The sequence below is a fragment of the Callospermophilus lateralis genome, chromosome 14 (assembly GCF_048772815.1).
Source record: "Callospermophilus lateralis isolate mCalLat2 chromosome 14, mCalLat2.hap1, whole genome shotgun sequence".
Classification (NCBI taxonomy): Eukaryota; Metazoa; Chordata; class Mammalia; order Rodentia; family Sciuridae; genus Callospermophilus; species Callospermophilus lateralis.
In genome coordinates this window covers 34,168,162-34,188,608 of record NC_135318.1, presented here as the reverse complement: position 1 = coordinate 34,188,608, position 20,447 = coordinate 34,168,162, and the positions used below count along the sequence as shown (strand labels likewise).

At 37.2% G+C, this 20,447-nt stretch overlaps 1 protein-coding gene across 1 annotated transcript in view; it reads right to left on the bottom strand.

Annotated features, from left to right (window-relative positions):
* The window catches only part of Plekhh2 (pleckstrin homology, MyTH4 and FERM domain containing H2), a 111,015-nt gene extending 93,110 nt beyond the window's left edge, over nucleotides 1-17,905 (bottom strand). The window contains exons 1-2 of the mRNA XM_076833037.2: nucleotides 17,877-17,905; nucleotides 10,380-10,509 (exon numbers count right to left, since the gene is read on the bottom strand). Coding sequence (XP_076689152.2) covers nucleotides 10,380-10,502 — 123 coding nt within the window. The 5' untranslated portion in view covers nucleotides 10,503-10,509; nucleotides 17,877-17,905. The remainder of the gene's footprint in view (nucleotides 1-10,379; nucleotides 10,510-17,876) is intronic.
* Nucleotides 17,906-20,447: the final 2,542 nt, after the last annotated feature.

The following is a 20,447-nucleotide window of genomic DNA, read 5'->3' as shown; positions in this document are numbered from 1 at the left end:
ATATGGTCAGCAAAACTCTAGTCTATCCTGGCATATGGCATAATTGGTAGAGGAAAGCTAAAGGAGCCAAGAGTCTTCTCACAAGTTCCCAAGATTGACTCCTGACAAATCTTAGCTGACTCCTAACAGTAGATATGAACAAGGTCAATTTTGATCAACTTGGTCTTGAACACCTAGCAGAAGAGTATAACCAAAGCAGTCATATAAGGAAGACAATGTTTTATAACTTAAGACATATGCTCATGTCAGTTCTTTCAAGTAAGTAAAACTGGGAGGTTATAAAGGAGGGGATTCTTATATAACAGTGCCTGATAACCATTCTGAAAAACTCCTGCCAAAGTGACAAATCTATTCTAAGTCATCTTGAGACCTAAAAATCTTCCTAACTTTTCCTACATAGATAAGCTCAATGTATCTTTCATTGGTATTATTTAGCCCCTATATTTATTTATATTACATTTAAAAGATGTAACATGACACATGGACGTCCAAACCAACTTTTCCAAGGAAGTCCTACATGATAGCTAAAGCAGGGGATCTCTCAACCAAACAGGTACACTAATGAAAAAGCTGTTTTACAAAAATAAGATGGCATTATAGGGGCTTGGGGATTCAGCTCAGTTGGTAGAGTGCTTGCCTTGCATGCACAAGGCCCTGGGTTCAATCCCCAGCACCACACACACACACACACACACACAACACAAATGGCATTATAGGGCTGGGGGTGTGGCTCAGAGGTAGAGCGCTCACCTGGTACGCGTGAGGCACTGGGTTCGATCCTCAGCACCACATAAAAAATAAAGATATTGTGTCCACCTATAACTAAAAAATAAATATTAAAAATGGCATTATATATCTTTAACTATAGCTGAAGAGAATGCCTAAGACATTATAGAAACTAAATATTTTTCTAACAACTCTGCTAATGTTTCTAAAGTCTTAAATGACCTCCACTCACAAATCAGTGTCATGTTAAACCCCACCTTAAGCTTTAATAAGTTACTGATCTTCATGGTTTTCAGGGACTTGCTAATAACAAATTGAGTTTGTGCTAGTTGTTCATGGAAAATGTTACTATCTTGTTTATTGCTGCCTTAATATGATCTCTGCCCTATATATGGTTCATCCAATCACCTACCAACCAGACTGCCCTGATGTGTGAGATGCTCAAGCTATAAATGGCCTCACAAATGGAATCCAAAACCAAACCCCCTTCTACAGGAGGGCCAGTAGAAGGACCCTGACTGCCATCCTCTGCCCTTTTCAGCCTGAAATAGCCAGAGTAGTCATTGCCCTTTCCCTTAATGGCAGTTTGGGGCACTTCTTCAGGCTGAGAAATGGCATAGTCCACTGGCTGCCGAGCTGCACAGGCAGCCCAACAACCCCTGCCAAGAAGCCCTTGTTAAGCAGTGGAGGGGCAGAGTGGAGGCCGAGAGCTCAGACAGCTGTGAGGAGCCAGCCCTGTGTCAATGGCAGGCCAGCACCAAAGTGAGCCAGAGTGAGCTGATCTGTCACTACAGTAGCCAGGACTGGGCATGGTGTGGATGCTTGCTGCAGAAGCCCACTCCATGTAGCACAGCAGATCCGGAACCTCTAGGTACGCTCAATCTGCTGACCTCAACCCCCTGATTCCTGATGAGCAGCAGGAAAACAGAAGTAGGGCAGACCTGAATTGCAGGGCTAACCAATAGTGTTAGTGCCTTTCCAAACCCTAATTAGCAAATACTGAACTGAACCTCTAACTTTTTCATCTTTTCTCCTGTTTTCCATCTTTTTTAACTTTTTATTCTACTTCCCGGCAACTTTCCTTAAGTTTATATTCCAACCCTTCTATTAAGTCTGCCTTTTCTTCTAATCATGGATTTAATGAAGAGTCCTTATTTCCTCCTGAATATTCCTTACTTCAAGGAGGCCCTGTCCCTTCCTTTCTTTCTGAAAATATTAAATGATAGGATTTTGCCCATCTTGTTTTTCTTCCTTTTCTCTATATGGGCAATGTTGTTTTTCTGATTGCTCATTCTCTTTCATGTTACAGGCTTTTCTTTGGATTTTCAGTTGTCCCTGAGAAGCCATTTGAGTTTAAGGGTGAGGGACTAAAAGGTTGATTAGAGGCTTTAACACATATATGGGGTTTTCTGACCATGAACTTCAACACGAAGTGATCTGGCTAGATTCTCTGTTGGGGAACCACTAATGTCAGCATCATTATCTCTTTCCTTCTGGACTCATAAATGAGTTCCAAGAGATTTTCAATATCCTCTTAAAGATTAGAGGCTGGCTGCTAGTGAGAGGAGGTTGGGAGTGAAGGATAAGTTTACTATTGCACAGGCATATATTCACTCAACCCCTCTGTTTTTGGTGAAGCAGAATGATGGAAAGCACAGGCTAAAATAAGGCGTGGAGGGTCCTGAGCTTCTCCTCCTGCTGGGGACCCAGTGCCCTGCATAACCCTGTAAAGACCTATAGGAGAAATGCTGTGTCAGGCTGAAAATAGTGGGTACTAATGGAAATTATGTGGTCCTTTAAAATAAGCTAATTCCCTTAAACCTTCTCACTCCCCCCAGATGCCAAGTGTCCAGCAAATAAGCATTTACTTTCTGTTAAAAAATTGAAAAGTTCTTCTCTTACAAAATTAAGTAAATTGTTTGGAGCACACTCATCCAGCAATTGTAGTATTTATGACCTTGCCATCTAACAAATAGTCTCCTTCCCACTCTCCCAAAAGCAAAAATTGACGAGTTACTAACAATTAGTGTACAATTGTCACCCAACTTTGCAGATGTCCCATTCTTAAATACAAATAAATCACCAAAGATCATCAGACATTTGAGAAAAGTTTTCTACCGGAACGACAACAATAGGAAAATAACCCCAGATGAAAGAAAAAGAACTCAAAGAATAAAAGATAACTTTTTTTTTTTTAGAAATTCCATTTAGACTATATACACAATGGAACATTACTCAGCAATAAAAGAGAATAAAATCATGGCATTTGCAGGTAAATGGATGGAGTTAGAGAAGATAATGCTAAGTGAAGTTAGCCAATCCCCAAAAACCAAATGCTGAGTGTTTTCTCTGATATAAGGATGCTGATTCATAGTTGGGTAGGGAGGGGGAGCATGGGAGGAATAGATGAACTCTAGATAGGGAAGGGGTTACAGGAGAAGGGAGGGGGCATGGGGTTAGAAATGATGGTGGAATGTGATAGTCATTATTATCCAAAGTACATATATGAAGACACTAATTGGTGTGAATATACTTTGTATACAACCAGATATGAAAAATCGTGCTCTGTATGTGTAATAAGAATTATAATGCATTCTGCTGTCATGTATAAATTTTAAAAATTAATTAAAAAATACCTGGTACTGAAAAAAATAAAAATATAATGATAATAAAAAGAAATTCCAATTAGAACTCAGAAGCCAGGAACTTTCAAATACATTACTTCATAGTCATACCATAAAATGGAAACTGTTATAAAGATTATGCAAATTCATATTCCTAGACAGTAACATGGCTGAGATTTCAATCTTCATGTTCTCATTCCCTAGTGTTCTTTTAGAAAAACCACAGTTGTTACAGTATTTATAAACCACACACACAGTGTACAGTAACAAAAAAAAAAAAAAAAAAAAAAAAACTATATAAACATCACTCCCAAATACATAAAACCACAAAATTCTTAGCTGGAAAGCATTGGTCTTTATTTCTGTCCTTTGCTATTCTTTCAGCTTAGGAATCTTTTAATGGTAACTTATAAACATTTTAACATTCACAATAACAACAACTTTAAATTACATGTTTTTAGAGAACCTATCAGAAAAAGAATCAGAGGTTATGAGGTTATTGGCTGGTGACATTATTCATCTATCTAGCTATCAATTTCTTCATTTATTTATCTGGTTACCTGGGATTGAACCAAAAAATGTCTAAATTTTGAGTTTGAGATTCTAAGAAAGTTCTACCACTGGATAGGAAATAGTAGTTAAATGCTCCCTTTTTATATGTTAAGTAATACAATTACTTATAAAATAATTGTAGAGGCTGGAATGATGAATAGTACCTAACAAAAACAAAAAATATTTGTTGAACAAATAAAATAAAAAGAGCAAAATGAATAAAGGAAGAAAGGCTTCAACTCTTTCCCCCCCAAATTTAAAAACTAGTACAAACACCAATAAAAGGAAACCACTACTATTTGTCATCTATATTACAGATCATAAATACTGAATGCTTCTTATCACATTAATATAAATATACATTATCCAGTAAGGCTTAGAACACTTTAAAATCATGGGGTAGAATAAAAGGCAATACTTTCATTTTGATTATTTTGTTTCATAGTCATTCAAGCTGGAAAATAACTTTGCAAAATACTCAAAAAGGCAATGGTAGGACATATTCATGTAAGTTTTTACCCTCACAATGTAAACTATAATGTAAACCTTGGGTCAAGTCCACAACTGTTCCATACTAAGCCAGTAAAAGAAATATGAAATGATCAACTGCCCCATATCAGATTTTAGTCAAAAATACAGTAAGCATTTTATAAACAGGCCACTTACATAATAATAAAATGAAGCAGCAAATTCTAAATCTCATGCTTGATTTACTACTACGAAGTGCCTTCTGTAACCAGACTGAACTTAGCAACAAATATCAGAGGGGAATTTGCCAGTGAGCTTGGATCATATCACCACTGGGCATAATGCCTCAGTGATCATCTCATTGTTATAGGCATTGTGCACAAATAAACTTGTTCAATGGATTAGCTAATTTAGGTAGAATCTTTAGGACCTTCTTACTCACTAATATAAACAGCAATCCCCCACAAGAATTTCTTTCCCTAATTTTCCCCCATAGACACCATGAAAGACTCTATCACATCTATAACATTTTAAAAAATATTTTTTAGTTATCAATGGACCATTATTTTATTTATTTGTATGAGAACCCAGTGCCTCACACATGCTAAGCAAGTGCTCTACCACTGAGCCACAACCCCAATCCTATCACAAATATTTTTATAAATTTTGTTAAAATAATATCACCGGGTGTGGAAGTGCATACATGTAATCCCAGCAGCTTGAGAGGCTGAGGTAGGAGGATCGTAGGTTCAAAGCCAGCCTCAGCAAAAACAAGGCATTGAACAACTCAGTGAGACCCTGTCTCTAAATAAAATACAAAATGGGAGGGGGGTGGGGCTGGGGTTGTGGCTCAAGAGGAAGAGTGGTCACCTAGCATGCGTGAGGCACTGGGTTCGATCCTTAGCACCATATAAAAATAAAAAAATAAAGATATTGTGTCCACCTATAACTAAAAAATAAATATTAAAAAAATACCAAATAGTGCTGGGGATGTGGCTCAGTGGTTGAGTGCCCCTGAGTTCAATCCTGGTGATCAGATAAATAGATAGATAGATAATATCACCAGCCAATAACCTCAAATATGACATTCAAGTTGGTCTGCAAAATTTCACTGTAATCTATGTCGAATTTCCATCAGGCACTGTGCAACATTAGGTGAGCCAACAGAGTAACTGAGAGGATGTACAGTTTAAACAGGTTAACAGTGATATTTTGTTGGATTGCTGAATGAAAGCTTATGCTCTGCTATCCAGGGACTCCTTATTCTTAGGAAGCATTCCTGAACCACCTCAGGGGAACCATATTCATGAAAGAAAGACCAAAGCAGGAAATCCCAGATGGCCATGCTGTGTCAGGTAAAGGCAGCAAGCTTTAGGTTATGTGGGCCTTGCTGATGCCCAAAGGGAAAATTCTTATTTTTCTCCTTTTCCTTTTCAATGAAAATCTAACTCATAGGAAATAACATTGCACTTCACCTTATAAAGAAAGTTCCCCTTTTCCCTTCCTGACTCAGAAAATTAACTAGTAATATTATAAGGTAGAAAAACTACTTACAACTCAGCTTCCCTGAAGAGTTTATATTTGGCATACTAAGGATATTTCCAACACCATTCCTGAAATTCCTCTAAAGACCTCTCCCACTTACAGCAGCACTTGCCCAAGACTTCAATAAGGCCTTTTTTCCACTAGCTTTAATATTTTAACTTTCTTGAAAATAGTGATGGGGGGAAAAAAAAAACCAAGTGCCAAAATAGTTTTCTAAAAAATCTCCTATATTCTACTCCATCTTCAAAAATAAAACAAAAATATAAAATAGAAATTCATCTTTAATTCTAAAATACTCTCAGATAATCTCATACCTTTTCCCTTACAAAATTCAAAATGTCTCCTATCAATCTGTAATTACATTGAAATTATCTCCTCATACACTTAAACAGCATGCCTAGGCAAAATGGTACAAGAAAGCCTGGGGGGGGGTGGGTTTGCTTAGTGGTAGAGTGCTTGCCTAGTATGCTTAAGGCTCTAGGTTTGATCCAAAGAGAGAGGAGGGAAAGGAAAAGGAAAGAAAAGAGAAGAGATAAAAGGAGGGAAGGATGAAAGAGGGAAGAAGAGAAAGAAAAAGAAGGAAAGAAAAAAGTAATGAGTCATTTCTATGTGCCAGGTAATCTATTAACTGCATTACAATAAATCTGAAAAATCTACGGTTTAACGACAGCTCTGCTGTGTAATGCTGGACGTACTAATCAATTACACTCAGTCTTAACATGAATATTGTTAGATTGTGAGAATAATAATTGCTTCATAGGGTTACTATGGGGTTGAAACTAGCTAATGGCTGTAATAAAGGCTTGGGAGCCATAGCTAGCACCTGGCATGAGCTGCCTGGAGCCAGCACCAATAAAATGGAACCAGAATCAGAATTGTTGCAGGAAGAAGAAGCTGGCCCCAATTCCTGGCAAAGAGCTGAAGAATCAAATTAGTATTCTCTTATGACTCTTCAGCCTTGGGGCTATGTTCATTTGGGAGAAGGCATAGAGAGTATTAAGCAGAAACCTTGGGGCAGACTGGTCCTAACACAAAAACAAAGGTTGTGGATGGGAACAGACTAGTCTCAGGAATGCAACATTTGCTTCAAGTTGGCACTTAGAAACAGTGCAATAGGGTTGTTCTGAAAAATATGTAATGCTTTATAAATTTTTATTATTAAATACATACACACACACTAACACACATAGATACCTATCCCCACCCAGAGATGAATTTATATGATGCATGACTAAATAGAAGACAGAATAGATGAGAGGGCAGAAACATCAGAGAGAGCAAGGAGGGTGGTAATAAAACTAGATAAGAGAGGCCATATAAGGTGACAGCTAATCATTTAGGCTTTAAAAACAAAATGCCAGATTCAAATCTTGGTTCCATCACTTGTCTTTCAGTGTAAACTCAAACAAGTTAAATAATTTTCCTGAGCCTAATTTTCCTCCTAGGTAAATGCAGGTAACGTTAGTACCTACCTCATAAGATTGTTGAAAGTATTAAGTGTGTGTGTGTGTGTGTGTGTGTGTGTGTGTGTGTGTGTATGGCACGTAGAAGAATTCCTAGCACAGAGGAAGTAATAATAAGTTTCCTAATTTATAAAATGGGGACAATTAAATTTATTAGCTCACAAGTGATTAGACAAATTAAGTAAATTAAACCCATAAAGTGCTGAGTACATAATAAATCAATAAATATTAGCTATTTTCCTTAAAATATGGGTGGATACTAAAAAGAAATTTTAAACTTGGGAAAATATTCCATAATGGTATTTAACAAAGTATTGTGAGAATCCTTACTCCCATTTTAATGCTGAATATATTACTAGGAAACCATGAGAAACTTGGCATACATATCCATTTTCCAATATGTAAAATGCATCTGAATAATTCCATCTCTTAGATCTGTCAAAGGATTCAAGTTACAGATATGAAATACAGACAAAAAAGAAAGAAAAGAAACAACTAAAACAGCAATTTTAAAATAATATTCTTCTTGAGTACTCATTTACTGACAAAGAAAATATTAAAACTAATAGCCTAAAGATTGGTAATCAGAAAACTATTTATGAGGCTGGGATTGTAGCTCAGAGGTTGAGCACTTGCCTCACATGCGTGAGGCACTTCAATCCATAACACCACATCAAAATAAAATAAAAATAAAAATAAAAATATTGTGTCTATCTACAGCTAAAAAAAATACTTTTAAAAAGCCATTTATGGGGGCTGGGGTTGTGGCTCAGTGGTAGAGTGCTCCCCTCGCACTTGTGAGACCCTGGGTTCGAACCTTAGCACCACGTGAAAATAAATAAGTGAAATAAAGTTAAGTCCAACTACAACTAAAAAATAAATATTTTAAAAAGCTATTTATGGTTTTACCTACAGAGAAAACACCACTTTTATAATTTAAAAGATGGACACTCAGGGGCTGGGGCTGTAGCTCAGTGGTAGAGCCCTTGCCTAGTATGTGTGAGACACTGGGTTCGATTCCCAGCACCACATATAAATAAGCAAATAAAATACTAAAAAATACTTTTTAAAAAGGCATTCTGTCCATCTACAACTACAAAAAAATTTTTAAAAAAGAAAAAAGAATTCTCAGTACCACATATAAATAAATAAAATAAAGATCCACTGACAACTAAAAAATTTTAAAAAATAAAAAGATGGGCAATCAGAGAGACACTTGCTGCAATGTGCTTTCTAAAGAACAGAACAAATGTTGCCACAAAATTTAAAAGTCAACTAATTGAAACCCAAATGAGCAGAATTTTTATTTAGTCCATATGTAGACTAAGACAGTAGAGAAGTCAAGAAAATTCTGAGGTGGTTGTGGTCAGCAATGTCAACTGCTCAGAGGCCAAGGCAACAATTGGCAAGTGTCCACAAGATCTAGCAGGATTTAATTGGTGGATCTAGACAAAATAATTGTATGAATGGTTGGGGTTGTGGAAAATACTAGATAAATCACAGCACAACACAGGAGAGGACATATATAAAGAGCAAAAGACAAAGATTAGTCTTTAACCTTGACTTAAGATAAGTTTTCCCTATTTGGAGATATTCAAACTGAGATTTTTTTCTCTGAGCTATAATTTATTCTAATAGCAGTAGGGCACATTGATATTGGGGATTTATTCTTCAAAGACTATTATTGGATTATCATTAACCCAAAGTGAATAGGATAACCTTAGTCTTTCTACCGAAAAGATTTTAAAATACAAAAATTTAAGAAGATATATATGAAAGTATAAATGGAATGATGTTTCACTGTATTTTATTAAACTACTTCTCAGAGATTCTTGACCAACAATGAAGATTTAAGACCTTGTTTGGAGATGTGATATGGGTACCAGTATCTATCCCAAAAGATTATGTGGACTAGGGTTTAAGAAACCACCTGGAAATTCTTCTGCTGAGTTCTGACTGACCACAGATATCATTCATCTAAATATATATCCAGGACTGTCTAGAAATATAATGTGAGCCATATGCATAATTAAAATTTTCTAGTGCACACATTAGAAAGTAAAATAACAGGTAAAATTAAATTAATATTGTTCAATTAACCCAATAACCAATGTAGTATTCAACATAATCCATATAAAAATTATTGCTGAGATAAATTACTTTCTTTCATACTAAATCCTTGAAATCCGGTATGTACTTATATTTCTATGTGAACTACCCTCATCTGAAATGTTCAATGGCCATACGTGGCTAGTGACTTTCATATTGAACAAATATGGACAGCACAGATCTAAAATCCAGATCACCTGGAATCAAAAACATAGGCTGTCCTGTTTACATATGTAATTGTGACATAAAGAACCATGTCTGGCACATAACTAGCCTTCAAAAAATATGTGTCAAATGATTGAGTGAATGAATGTACTGGGTTTATATACATATTTTCAAAAACAAAATTCCTGTGACACAAAATTCTAATTGCATTATTAGAACTATTAGGAAAAACATATAATTATATTAAACTCAATTCTAGTCTCAATAATAGTTTAATGATATACAATTAGTAAGCACAAATTTCCAAACAGGTACATATTTTCAAATACATTATAAACACATTTTACTGTCAATAGGGATTTGTATTCTATAATCACTTTAAAATGATATTCTTAAATATTTAGCAATTTAAAATGCTATTAAATTTCACTAGCAAAATCAAATGAACTTTTCTCTCCAGAATGAATGAATGCCACATTCATTAAACATACACAATTTTCACATATTCCACTAACATTTGCAAATAAAATGTTTTTCATCCACTGCCCAATTTACCCTAACAGTGGAGAAAGAATATGCCAAATGTAGCTTCAAATCTTGGCAAATAGTTAAATTATACTATTTTACAAAAGGCTTAACCCCAAAAGTACTGAGTGTATTCAGTTATACATGAAAAGGACCCAGAGTAGCTGATACTTAGTAACAAAGGCTAGAGAGAAAAGCTTACCTTGTCTGCTAAAAGCTCTCGTATCTTGCTTGCTTGAACTCTAAATTTCATAAGCTGAGACTCCAGAGCTGCGCATCGCTCTTTCCAATCTATTGGTCCTTCTGGATCAGAAGGCTCTGCCATAATTATTCTAAAAAAGAAAGCATTCAAACAGCATAACATTAGCACTTAAGATAATCCATTAAATCACCCAATGTACCCATCTAATGATATCCAGCCACAAGTTTTAAATTCTAAGATAAATTCCAGAAGCTGGTGTATTTTATGGAAAGAACTGAGTGAGACAGGAGGCCAGGGGTGGAATCCCCACTGTGTTACTTACCTTTTTTTTTTTTTTTTTAGTTGTTGTCAATGGACCTTTATTTTATTTATTTATATGCAGTGCTAAGAATTGAACCCAGTAACTCACACATGCTAGGTAAGAACTCTACCACTGAGCCACAACCCCAGCTCCTCAAATTCAGCTTCTTTTTTTAAAAAAAAAATGTATTTATTTATTCTAATTTGTTATGCAGGACAGCAGAATGCATTTCAATTCATAGTACACATACAGAGCACAATTTTTCATGTCTGGTTGAACACAAAGTAGAGTCACACCATTCATGTCTCCATACATGTACTTAGAGTAATTATGTCCATCTCATTCCACCATCTTTCTTACCCCCTGCCTCCTCCCTTCCCCTCCCTCCCCTTTGCCCTATGGAAAGTTCTTTTATTCGTCCCATGCTCCCCCAGACATCCCCAATATGGATCAACATCCACATATCAGAGAAAACATTTGGCATTTGGTTTTTTGGGATTGGCTTACTTCACTTAGCATGATACTCTCCAACTACATCCATTTACCTGCAAATGCCATGATTTTAATTCTCTTTTAGTGTCTCAGTTTACACAATCTGGAAAAAGAAAGATGCTAACAATCACAAACTATCCTTCCTCACTGGTAAATTGTGAGGAACAAATTAAATATTTGCTGTTTCTAACAGAACTCTGGATAGTATAATAGCACAGCACAGAGTACTATTATTGTTTTAACTCTGTCCAACAGATAGATTTTTAAAATCCATAGCTTATAATTTTACCACACTCTTAAATTTACAGAAGTATCACAGTTTGATTCAATTGGTAGCATAATAAAATAACATAAAAGAAACACCATACCAGTACTACAAATATATATTAGATTTGTTCTAAAATTATTACTTAGCACCACTCTGAACTTGTTCAAGACAGGCTATCCTTCAAGCCAGAAATTCTTTGGCATATTTATCTAGGTAAGTTATGATCCTGACAAGTGTGCATAATTTTTATTGGTGTAAGAAGAGAAAACCTATAAATATGAAATTTGGAATCATCTACATTAATCTGGACTCAGTATTTTCCATGATATTAACTTTCCTTTTGGAGGAGAAACACGATAGGGAGGAAGACAAGAGGCCAGGGAACTGGTTTTTAAATAGGTGTTACTTCATTAAGCATGATTGTTTCTGGCTCTGAGATTCATAAAAGCAACTTTAAATGTTGCTTTTTTTTTTTTTCAGTGCTGGGAATCAAACTCGGAGCCTCACACATGTTAGGCAAATGTTCTACCAATGAGGTACCTCCTCAGCCCATTGTTAATGTTTTATTGAGTTATTAAAATAAAAGGTTTAAATGATGTATTTCTGAATTGTCCTTGCTATGAACTGATAAAATTTGCATTAGGAATGGATCTCCTGCAGAGCCAAACCCCAGACATGAGGAGCATGTTACCCCTGGAGGGTCCTGAAGTTGAAAAATGTTATTTTATTCTTTTATTTTATAAAAATACAACCAAGTTTATTCCCAGTATTTAGTGTCATTTATCCCCCTCCCTAAATCTATACCAACTTTTAAAAAACTGTGTGCTAATAAAATCCCACTGAAAGATTTTCCTAGCATAAGTATTGGTTTGTGCATAATGTACTTTTTTATATTAATACTGACATTATCACTCAATCTTTTAGAAACAAATAAATACAAGCAGAATTGTTCTACGAAGGCTACAACTTTTATTAAAAGTATCCCACCATGTCAAAGCCTTCAGATACCTTTCAATCCCAGCTATAGTTTAAGGAAAGTTCATCATGGTAGAGCTAACATCATTCTCTTCTTGTTTCTTTGTGTCTATAGCATCCTTGCTTCGCTGTTTTATCCGTGTTTTGTTTGTTTGTTTTTTAGAATATTACCCTTGTAAATAATCTTTTTCATTTCCCATATTAGCATTTACTATTAATGATTCACTTCAGCATTGATGCTTAAGGAGTAGAAATGTAATTTGCCAAACACAAACTTTTTATCATTCTGCTATTTGATTTCTCTCATTATTAGCTTTAAAAGAGACAGGGAAAGAAAATATGGATGAAATATTAAAAAATAAAAAGCAGTCATGAAACAGCCATCCTTAATTCTTTTTTTTTTTTTTTTTTTTTTTTAAAATGTGCTCATTTCACTTTAATTCTTGAAAGTTTCCTGGGCGGCTGTTTTCTGTGAAGTTATTCTTTATTTTTTTTTTTTAATATTTATTTATTTTATAGTTTTCGGCGGACACAACATCTTTGTTTGTATGTGGTGCTGAAGATCGAACCCGGGCTGCACGCGTGCCAGGCGAGCGCGCTACCGCTTGAGCCACATCCCCAGCCCCATCCTTAATTCTTGAGCCATTCATACAATTGTGCAGAAATGTAGGGACACTTTTCTGTCTTAAGCAACTAGAAATCTATTTCATGCTGAGATTTTGATCTCCATTTACACCCCCTTGTTTATGTTCTAGTGTAAAATGGCTACAGATTTTGTTTTGTTTGTTGCAGTGTTAGGGATAGAACCCAGGTCCTTGCTCATAAAAGGCAAGTCCTCTGCCACTGAGCTACATTCCCAGCCTACAGTCAAAAATAACACAAGGAGTATATATTTCTCAGCAAATTAATAAAATGAAGCAAGGTAATATACCATATGAAAACCACACAATCATCTCAACAACTCAGAAAAACGCTTAAGAAAATACATAGCCCCCATAATAAAGGCATTCAACACACCAGCAAAAAGAAGAAAATTTCTCCCTTGGGGCTAGGAATATAGCACAGTTGGTAGAGTGCTTGCCTCTCATGCACAAGTCCCTGGGTTCAATCCCCAGCACCGCCCACCCCCTCCTCAGAAAAAAGAAGAAGGAAATTTCCCCAGCCTGAAAAAGGACATCTATAAAAATCCCACGGTTCACATCATACACACTGGTAAATGACTGAAAGTTGTCCCAATAAAGTCATGAACAAGACAAGGATGTCTGCTTTCATTACTTCTATTCAACATTTCAATGTTGTACTAGAAAGGGCAAGAAAACAAAATAAAAAGCAACCAGGTTGGAAAGGAAGTAAAACTATCTCCATTTGCAGATGACATGCATGATTCCTCAGACTTTTCTAAGGAATAGTGAGTTGAGCAAGATTCAGGAAACCAAATCAATATATAAAAATCAACTGTTTTTCTGTATACTAGCAAGGAAAAATCCAAAACCTAAATTGAGAAACTGTTCCCTTTACTCTATCACCAAAATCAATGAAATATAAAACTTGTTAAATTTGCAAGGCTTGTACTTTGAAAACTCCAAAAGACCCATGAAAGCCAATAAAGATCTATATAAATGAAAGAAATTGCATGTTCATGGATTGGAAGACTGAAACTATGAAGATGGCATATTCAATGCAATCCCTTTAAAAAGTGCAACTATTTCTTTTGCAGGAACTAACAAGTTAATCCTAAAATTTACAAGGAATTTAGAATAGAATAGCCAAAATAATTTTTTAAAGTTTGAGGACTCACACGCTTAACTTTCTAACCTTACTGCAAAGGCACAAATCAAAGGACTTCATGATACTTGCATAAGGATAGACATATATATAGGTCAATGGAATAAAGTTGAATCCAGAAATAACATTTCACCTTTACACTCAACTGACTTTTGGCAAGGGTATCAAGTCAACTCAATGGGGGAAAGAACAGTATTTTAAACAAATGATGCTTAGACAGTTGGATGCCCCAATGCACAAGAATTAATTTGATTCCCTACTTCATACCATATACACAAATTAACCCCAAATGAATCAAAGAGCTAAATGTAAGGGCCAAAGTTCTAAAACTCTTTGATGAAAACAGGTATAAATCTTCAGGAGCTTGAACCAGAACATAGTTTCTTAGATATGTTCTAAACAAAAAATAACTGAAATAGATAAATTAGACCTCATCAAAATTTAAGAACTGTTGTTGGCTGGGGTTGTGGTTCAGTGGGAGAGCACTTGCCTAGCATGTGTGAGGCACTGAGTTTGATTCTCAACACCACATATAAATGAGTAAAATAAAGATCCATCAATATCTTTTAAATTTTTTTTAAAAAATTAAGAATTGGAGCTTAAAAGGACACAATCAAGAAAGTGAAAAAACATTTACAAAACGGAGAGGGGGGGAATATTTGCAAATCATGTACTTGATAAGGAGCTTGTGTCCAGAAGATATAAAGGACTCATACAATTCAGCAGTAAAAACAGACAACCCAAATGAAAAATGGCCATGATTAGACATTTCTCCAAAGGAAATAAAAATGGCCATGATTAGACGTTTCTCCAAAGGAAATAAAAATGGCCAATAAGCACATGAAAAGATGTTCACCATCCTTCACTCTACAGGAAAGTGAAAAATCAAAGTCATAATGACATTCTATTTCATACCAAATAGGATAGATAAAATGAAAAAGAACATATACTAACAATTGTTGGTCAGAATGTGAAGAAATTGGAACCCTCATATATTACTAGTGGTATTGCAAAAATATTGCAGCTGCTTTGGAAATAGTTTAACAGTTCCTCTAAAGTTTAGTTACTTTATGACCCAGTAACTCCAATATGAAGTATAGAGCCAAGGGAATTGAATACTTGGTTCTCACAAAAACCTGTGCACAATTATTTATAATATCCAATCATAAAGGCCAAAAAGAGGAAACAACCCAGTGTCCACCCTCAAGTGGATGGATAAACAAAATGTGACATAAACACAGAATGGAATATTTTTCAGATACAAAAAGAAATTAAATACCACTACAGCATGTAAAAATGGATGAACCTTGAAACATTATTATAAGTGAAACAAACCAGACAGAGAGACAGAAAGCAGTTAGTGGTTGTCAGGGGCTATGATAAAAGGTCAATGGGGACTGGGATTTCTTTTGGGGGGTGATAAAATAATCTAGAATTAGATGTGGTGATGATTGCACAACTTTGAAAATATACCTAAAAATCACTGAATTGCACAGTTTTAGAAGGGTAAATTTTATGGTTTCTGAAATACATCTTGATAAAAAGCACAAATTTATGAACAAGAAAAAGTAGTAGTTTAAGTGGATTTACACTAAAAACACATTTACAAATAGATCATTTAATGATCCATTATATGTGATTATTATCTCTTCCAAGAATGTCACCATTAACTCAAATAATTAAGAGGTAACTGTTGGACCAGGGATGTGGTTCAATGGTAGAGCGCTTGCCTAGCATGCATAACGCACTGGGTTCAACCCCAGGACCACATAAAAAATGCTAAATAAAGGTATTGTGTCCATCTACAACTAAAAAAAGTTTTTTTTAAAAAAGGGTAACTTAACTTCAAAAATAAAAGAATCATGCATATAGCTTACCTAAAGCACTTTGCTATGAAAAAAATGACACAACACAATAACATCAAATCTAAACACACCTATTTTTCAGTTATGCTAATTATGTATTTTACAATGAGGTAGTAATGCTTTAAGAATTTTATTATATTGGCACTTAACATCTGCATTCCATTTTAATTGGGTCATAGTAAAAAAAATTCAAAACTGCAGGAGAAGCAGTGAAGACAGAATATTACCCCAGCTACTAGGGAGGCGGAGGCAGGAGGATTACCAAGCTCTACGTCAACCTGGGCAACTTGGTAAGACCCCCATCTTGAAATAAAAATATATATTTTTAAAAGGGCTGGGGTTGTAGCTCCATGTTATAACACTTCCCCAGCATGTGTGGGTCCTGGATTCAATCTTCAATACTACCAGAAAAAAATTTTTTCAAAGCTTCAGATTGGTCCACACTGAGGTCTAGACACCTGGTTTCCTCATTTCATTCTATAATATCAGTGTATAAAAGTACAGAAGTAGCTTGCACTAATGCACCATATTGAATAGTTAAGAATTCTATGAACAATAAATATTACCACTGATGTTATAGAACTATACCACTTTGGAGCTATAACCAATTACTTTAAAAAAATATATATATATATAAATTCTGAATCTGAAAGTGCTCTATCTTCTCTGCAGGGGACAAGAAAAAGTCTTGAGTTTTCCAAATACCTTCAATAACTTTTGAAAATACATACTGACACAAAATAAACTGTTTACAATTGTGGAATGAATGCTCTTTTCTCTGAATCTCTGACTTCCTGTTTCTCTTACAAAACCCCAAAAGGAAAGATTCATCTCCTCTGGTTTACTCTGATGGAGTTCAGGGTTAACCTCTCACATTCTTTAGTTCTCTTCTCTTAAGGGACAGCTTAACTGGATCAGGTAACTGTGCTTTTCTTTTTTTCTTTTTAGCAGAAAAGATGCCTTTCTTGACCAGACTGAGACATGCCTTGTTTAAAGAACCTTACCGCCACCACCTAGCCCCACTTCGGCCACGCCTGCCCTTCGGTGGCACTGCCCCAAACAGCCTGCTCCTCGCCCCACACTCCTCAGGCACGCACTGAGCGGTGCGGTCCAGACTTGCAAAGACAGGAATTTTCACAAAGAAAGTAGTGACCCGCAGGTAGCCCAGCACTAGTGCTTTCACAGCACCAATGGTTCGACTTCTCCTCTCACAGTGTCTCGCGCTCAGAATACAACGGCTAAAATGTTCCATCTTTTAAAAAGTGGTCTACTGACTTCGGGGACAGCGCAGTTTCATGGTAGGTCACCTTAGGGCACTTTGACGTCCCGGCAACTCGAGGTGTAGAAAATGGCTCTTTAAAGTTTTGAGAAGTTTCTCCCGGGAGATCACAGTGGGGCTCCCCAGAAGCCGAGGCCAAGCCGCAGCATCCCTAACTGCGGGGGCATCTCTAACCCGGGGCCCCGCTGTGCCCACAAGGACCACAGGCGCAGTGCCAGAAACCCGGGCTCTGGGTTTTCAAACAAAACGTCACAGGAGCCCAGGGGACGTAGGGGTGCGGGCCACCGCCCCCAACCCACCCCTGCAGAAGAGACCCAGACCTGGAGGCAGACCCGGGCTGCAGCGGGAGACGTGGGGTCTAGTGCTGCGCCAGCCGCTCCATCCTCCGGATCCCAGCCGCCGGATCGGCCCGCGGTCCCCATCCTCGGCTCGATGAGCCCCCCGGACGGCGCGCTCCCCAGGGGGCGGGGATCCCGGAGTGGCTGAGACGCTGGGGTCGCCCCCCGGCTCCGGGTACTTCCCATCTACTTACTTCTGCTGCGGGTCCCCGGTGGCAGCACCCAGTGTCCCTGCCGGCTGCGCCAGATCCCGGGCTCCCCGGGCTCTCCCGGCTCTCAGCCCGCGCCCGCCTCTCTAGGAGCCCCCGGCGGGCGGGGACAGGGCGCCACCCCTTCCCGGGACTGGCGGCCGGGATAGCCAATCGGGGACCACGGACGACCACCCGTCGTCACTGAAGAGCTTGTCTATAACTTTGGCTCTTCCCAGTCTCCTTTCCAAGAAGTTCTGTCCGTGTACTCCGAGCCTTCCTTACATCTAGACCTCAGACCTTGTTGTAGAGGTCGGTCACGTACTTTCTAGTTCCTCCTGCTTAAGTCTCCCAGCCTGAAATCTCTCTTGTGAGTCCATCCTACAGGCTCCAGGCGAGTTAATTGTCCTTAAGGACAGTTTTGTTTTACATCTTGCCAGAAACCTTCATTGACTTCCTTTTACTCAAATTATCAAGAACAGATTCCCTTGTCCAGTGTTCAAGGACTCCATTCTACCTGCTCAGGTTTCTTGTTCACAGCTGCCTTTACACCTGAGACCACTGCTGTGCACCTCCCCACCCCCAAGGATGCCCCTTGGGAACATTTACAAGCTATTTCCTTTGCATGTAGCCATTGAAAGTTTTAACTATCCCTTAAGACACAGTTCAAAACAATCTCCGTAGAACCATGCCTATCTCTCCACCTAGCAGAAATCTATTGTTTCTGCTCCCTGAACATCTAGGGTTTTGCCCCTCTTGGCACTTACTCCATCTGTTTTATGTACAACCCCCTATGCAAGCCTTTGAAAGCAAGGATTTGCATCCTTCGCAGCATCCCGTACCCGGCATATTGCATGAATGGTATTTTAAATCTAACTGGATTTTACATCCCAAGCTGAGGTCAGTTCAGGGTAAAAGGAGAGGAGAGAGGAGGGGGACAAATTCTGAAAGTTATGGGTAATTCTTCCCAGGTCACAAAACTAGGTCAGACAAATTACTCCCTTTGATTCACAGTTGGTCAACAGAGAATCTCAGAAGGCTTTTTTCACTGCAATCTTTTTTTTTTTTTTAAGGTGATCTCATAAAGAAAAAAAAAATCACAAAACAGATTTACAAAGTTCCTCAAAGGGAAGACAATAAGTGAAAACAAATAAAAGGCCAGCAAGTGAGGCTTCCATATTTCTTCCAGATGAGCACTAATTTTGGACTAGATCCCAGACTACCCCCCACACATCAAATTCCTTTTGCCTTCTGTGGGAGCTGATGATGCATATCATATGAAAAATTGTCTCCAAACAGCCTTGGCAAACAAGCAGGCTGAACTGGGCTTATTTTACAGAGCACGCAGGAGTTAAATAAACAGAGTTTAAGTGACTTGCATAATTTAACACAGCAAGTCAAAAGAGACCAAGCAGGAGAAAAAGAAAGAATGCTAAAATAGAATCACTTCCGTCTTGTGAGTCAGAAATACTAAATAGACTTAGAGAACTGAGTGAATAAGATCACTCATGAAAAGCAGTTTTCTAAACACGGCTGCCACCCCTGTAAGGCTCAGCCAACATTAACTTACTGTCACCTTTTTCTGGAAACATGACAAACTGAATCTGTTGGCTCTGGAGAAAAATGTGGACCAGCATCCTTTTTCTGGCTGTGCTAAGAAAAATACATGGTACAACGGAATATTATTCATCAATAAAAATAAATAAAAGTACTAATACATGTTGCACATTGGCTAAGTGTTGAAAAATAGGCTAAATGAAAGAAGCCAATCACAAAACAGCATTTAGTTTATGACTCCATTTATATGAAATGTCCAGAAGAGGCAAACCCAGAGAGACAGAAAGTCAGTTAGTGGCTGGGAAGGATGGGGGTGATGGCCAATGGAAGCAAGCTTTCTTTTGGGGGCAAAAAAAAATTCTAAAATTAGTAGTGATAGTTGAACAAATTTGTGAATATACAAAAACCTATGGGCATTTACAATTTAAATGAGTGGATTTTATTTTATATGAATTATATCTCAAGATGTTTTTAAAAAGAAAAGTACCTGTCCATTTTGGGTTTTATATTAGGTAGCCATGGAAAGAAAATATCTCTGAACAGATTTCATGAATGTTCACAGTGATACTACCCTTGTTTTATACCTGTTTGTCTTAGTTTATTCGCTATTATTGGATTTCTTCCTTTCATGTTTTAATCAGCCTTTCATTGCTGTGACTAAAATACTTGACAAGAACAACTTAGAGTAGGAAAGATTTATTTTGGCTTACAGTTTCTGAGGATTCAGTCCATGTTCTTCTGACTCCAAGGCAGTATTATATCATGGTAGAAGTGTATTGAGGAGGAAAGCCATCAGCTAGTGGGAGCCAGAAAGGACAGAGAGAGAAATGAAAGGGCACAAGAGAAGATAAACACTTTCTATGCACTCAGGTAGGAACTTCCTCCAATTAATTAGGTCCTACCTTTTAGTAGTCCATTATCAGCGCAATAATCCACCAAGCGGATTAATCCACTGATGAAGTCAAAACCTTCATAACCCAATCATTGCCTAAAAGCCCCACCTCTGAATTTTGCTGCATT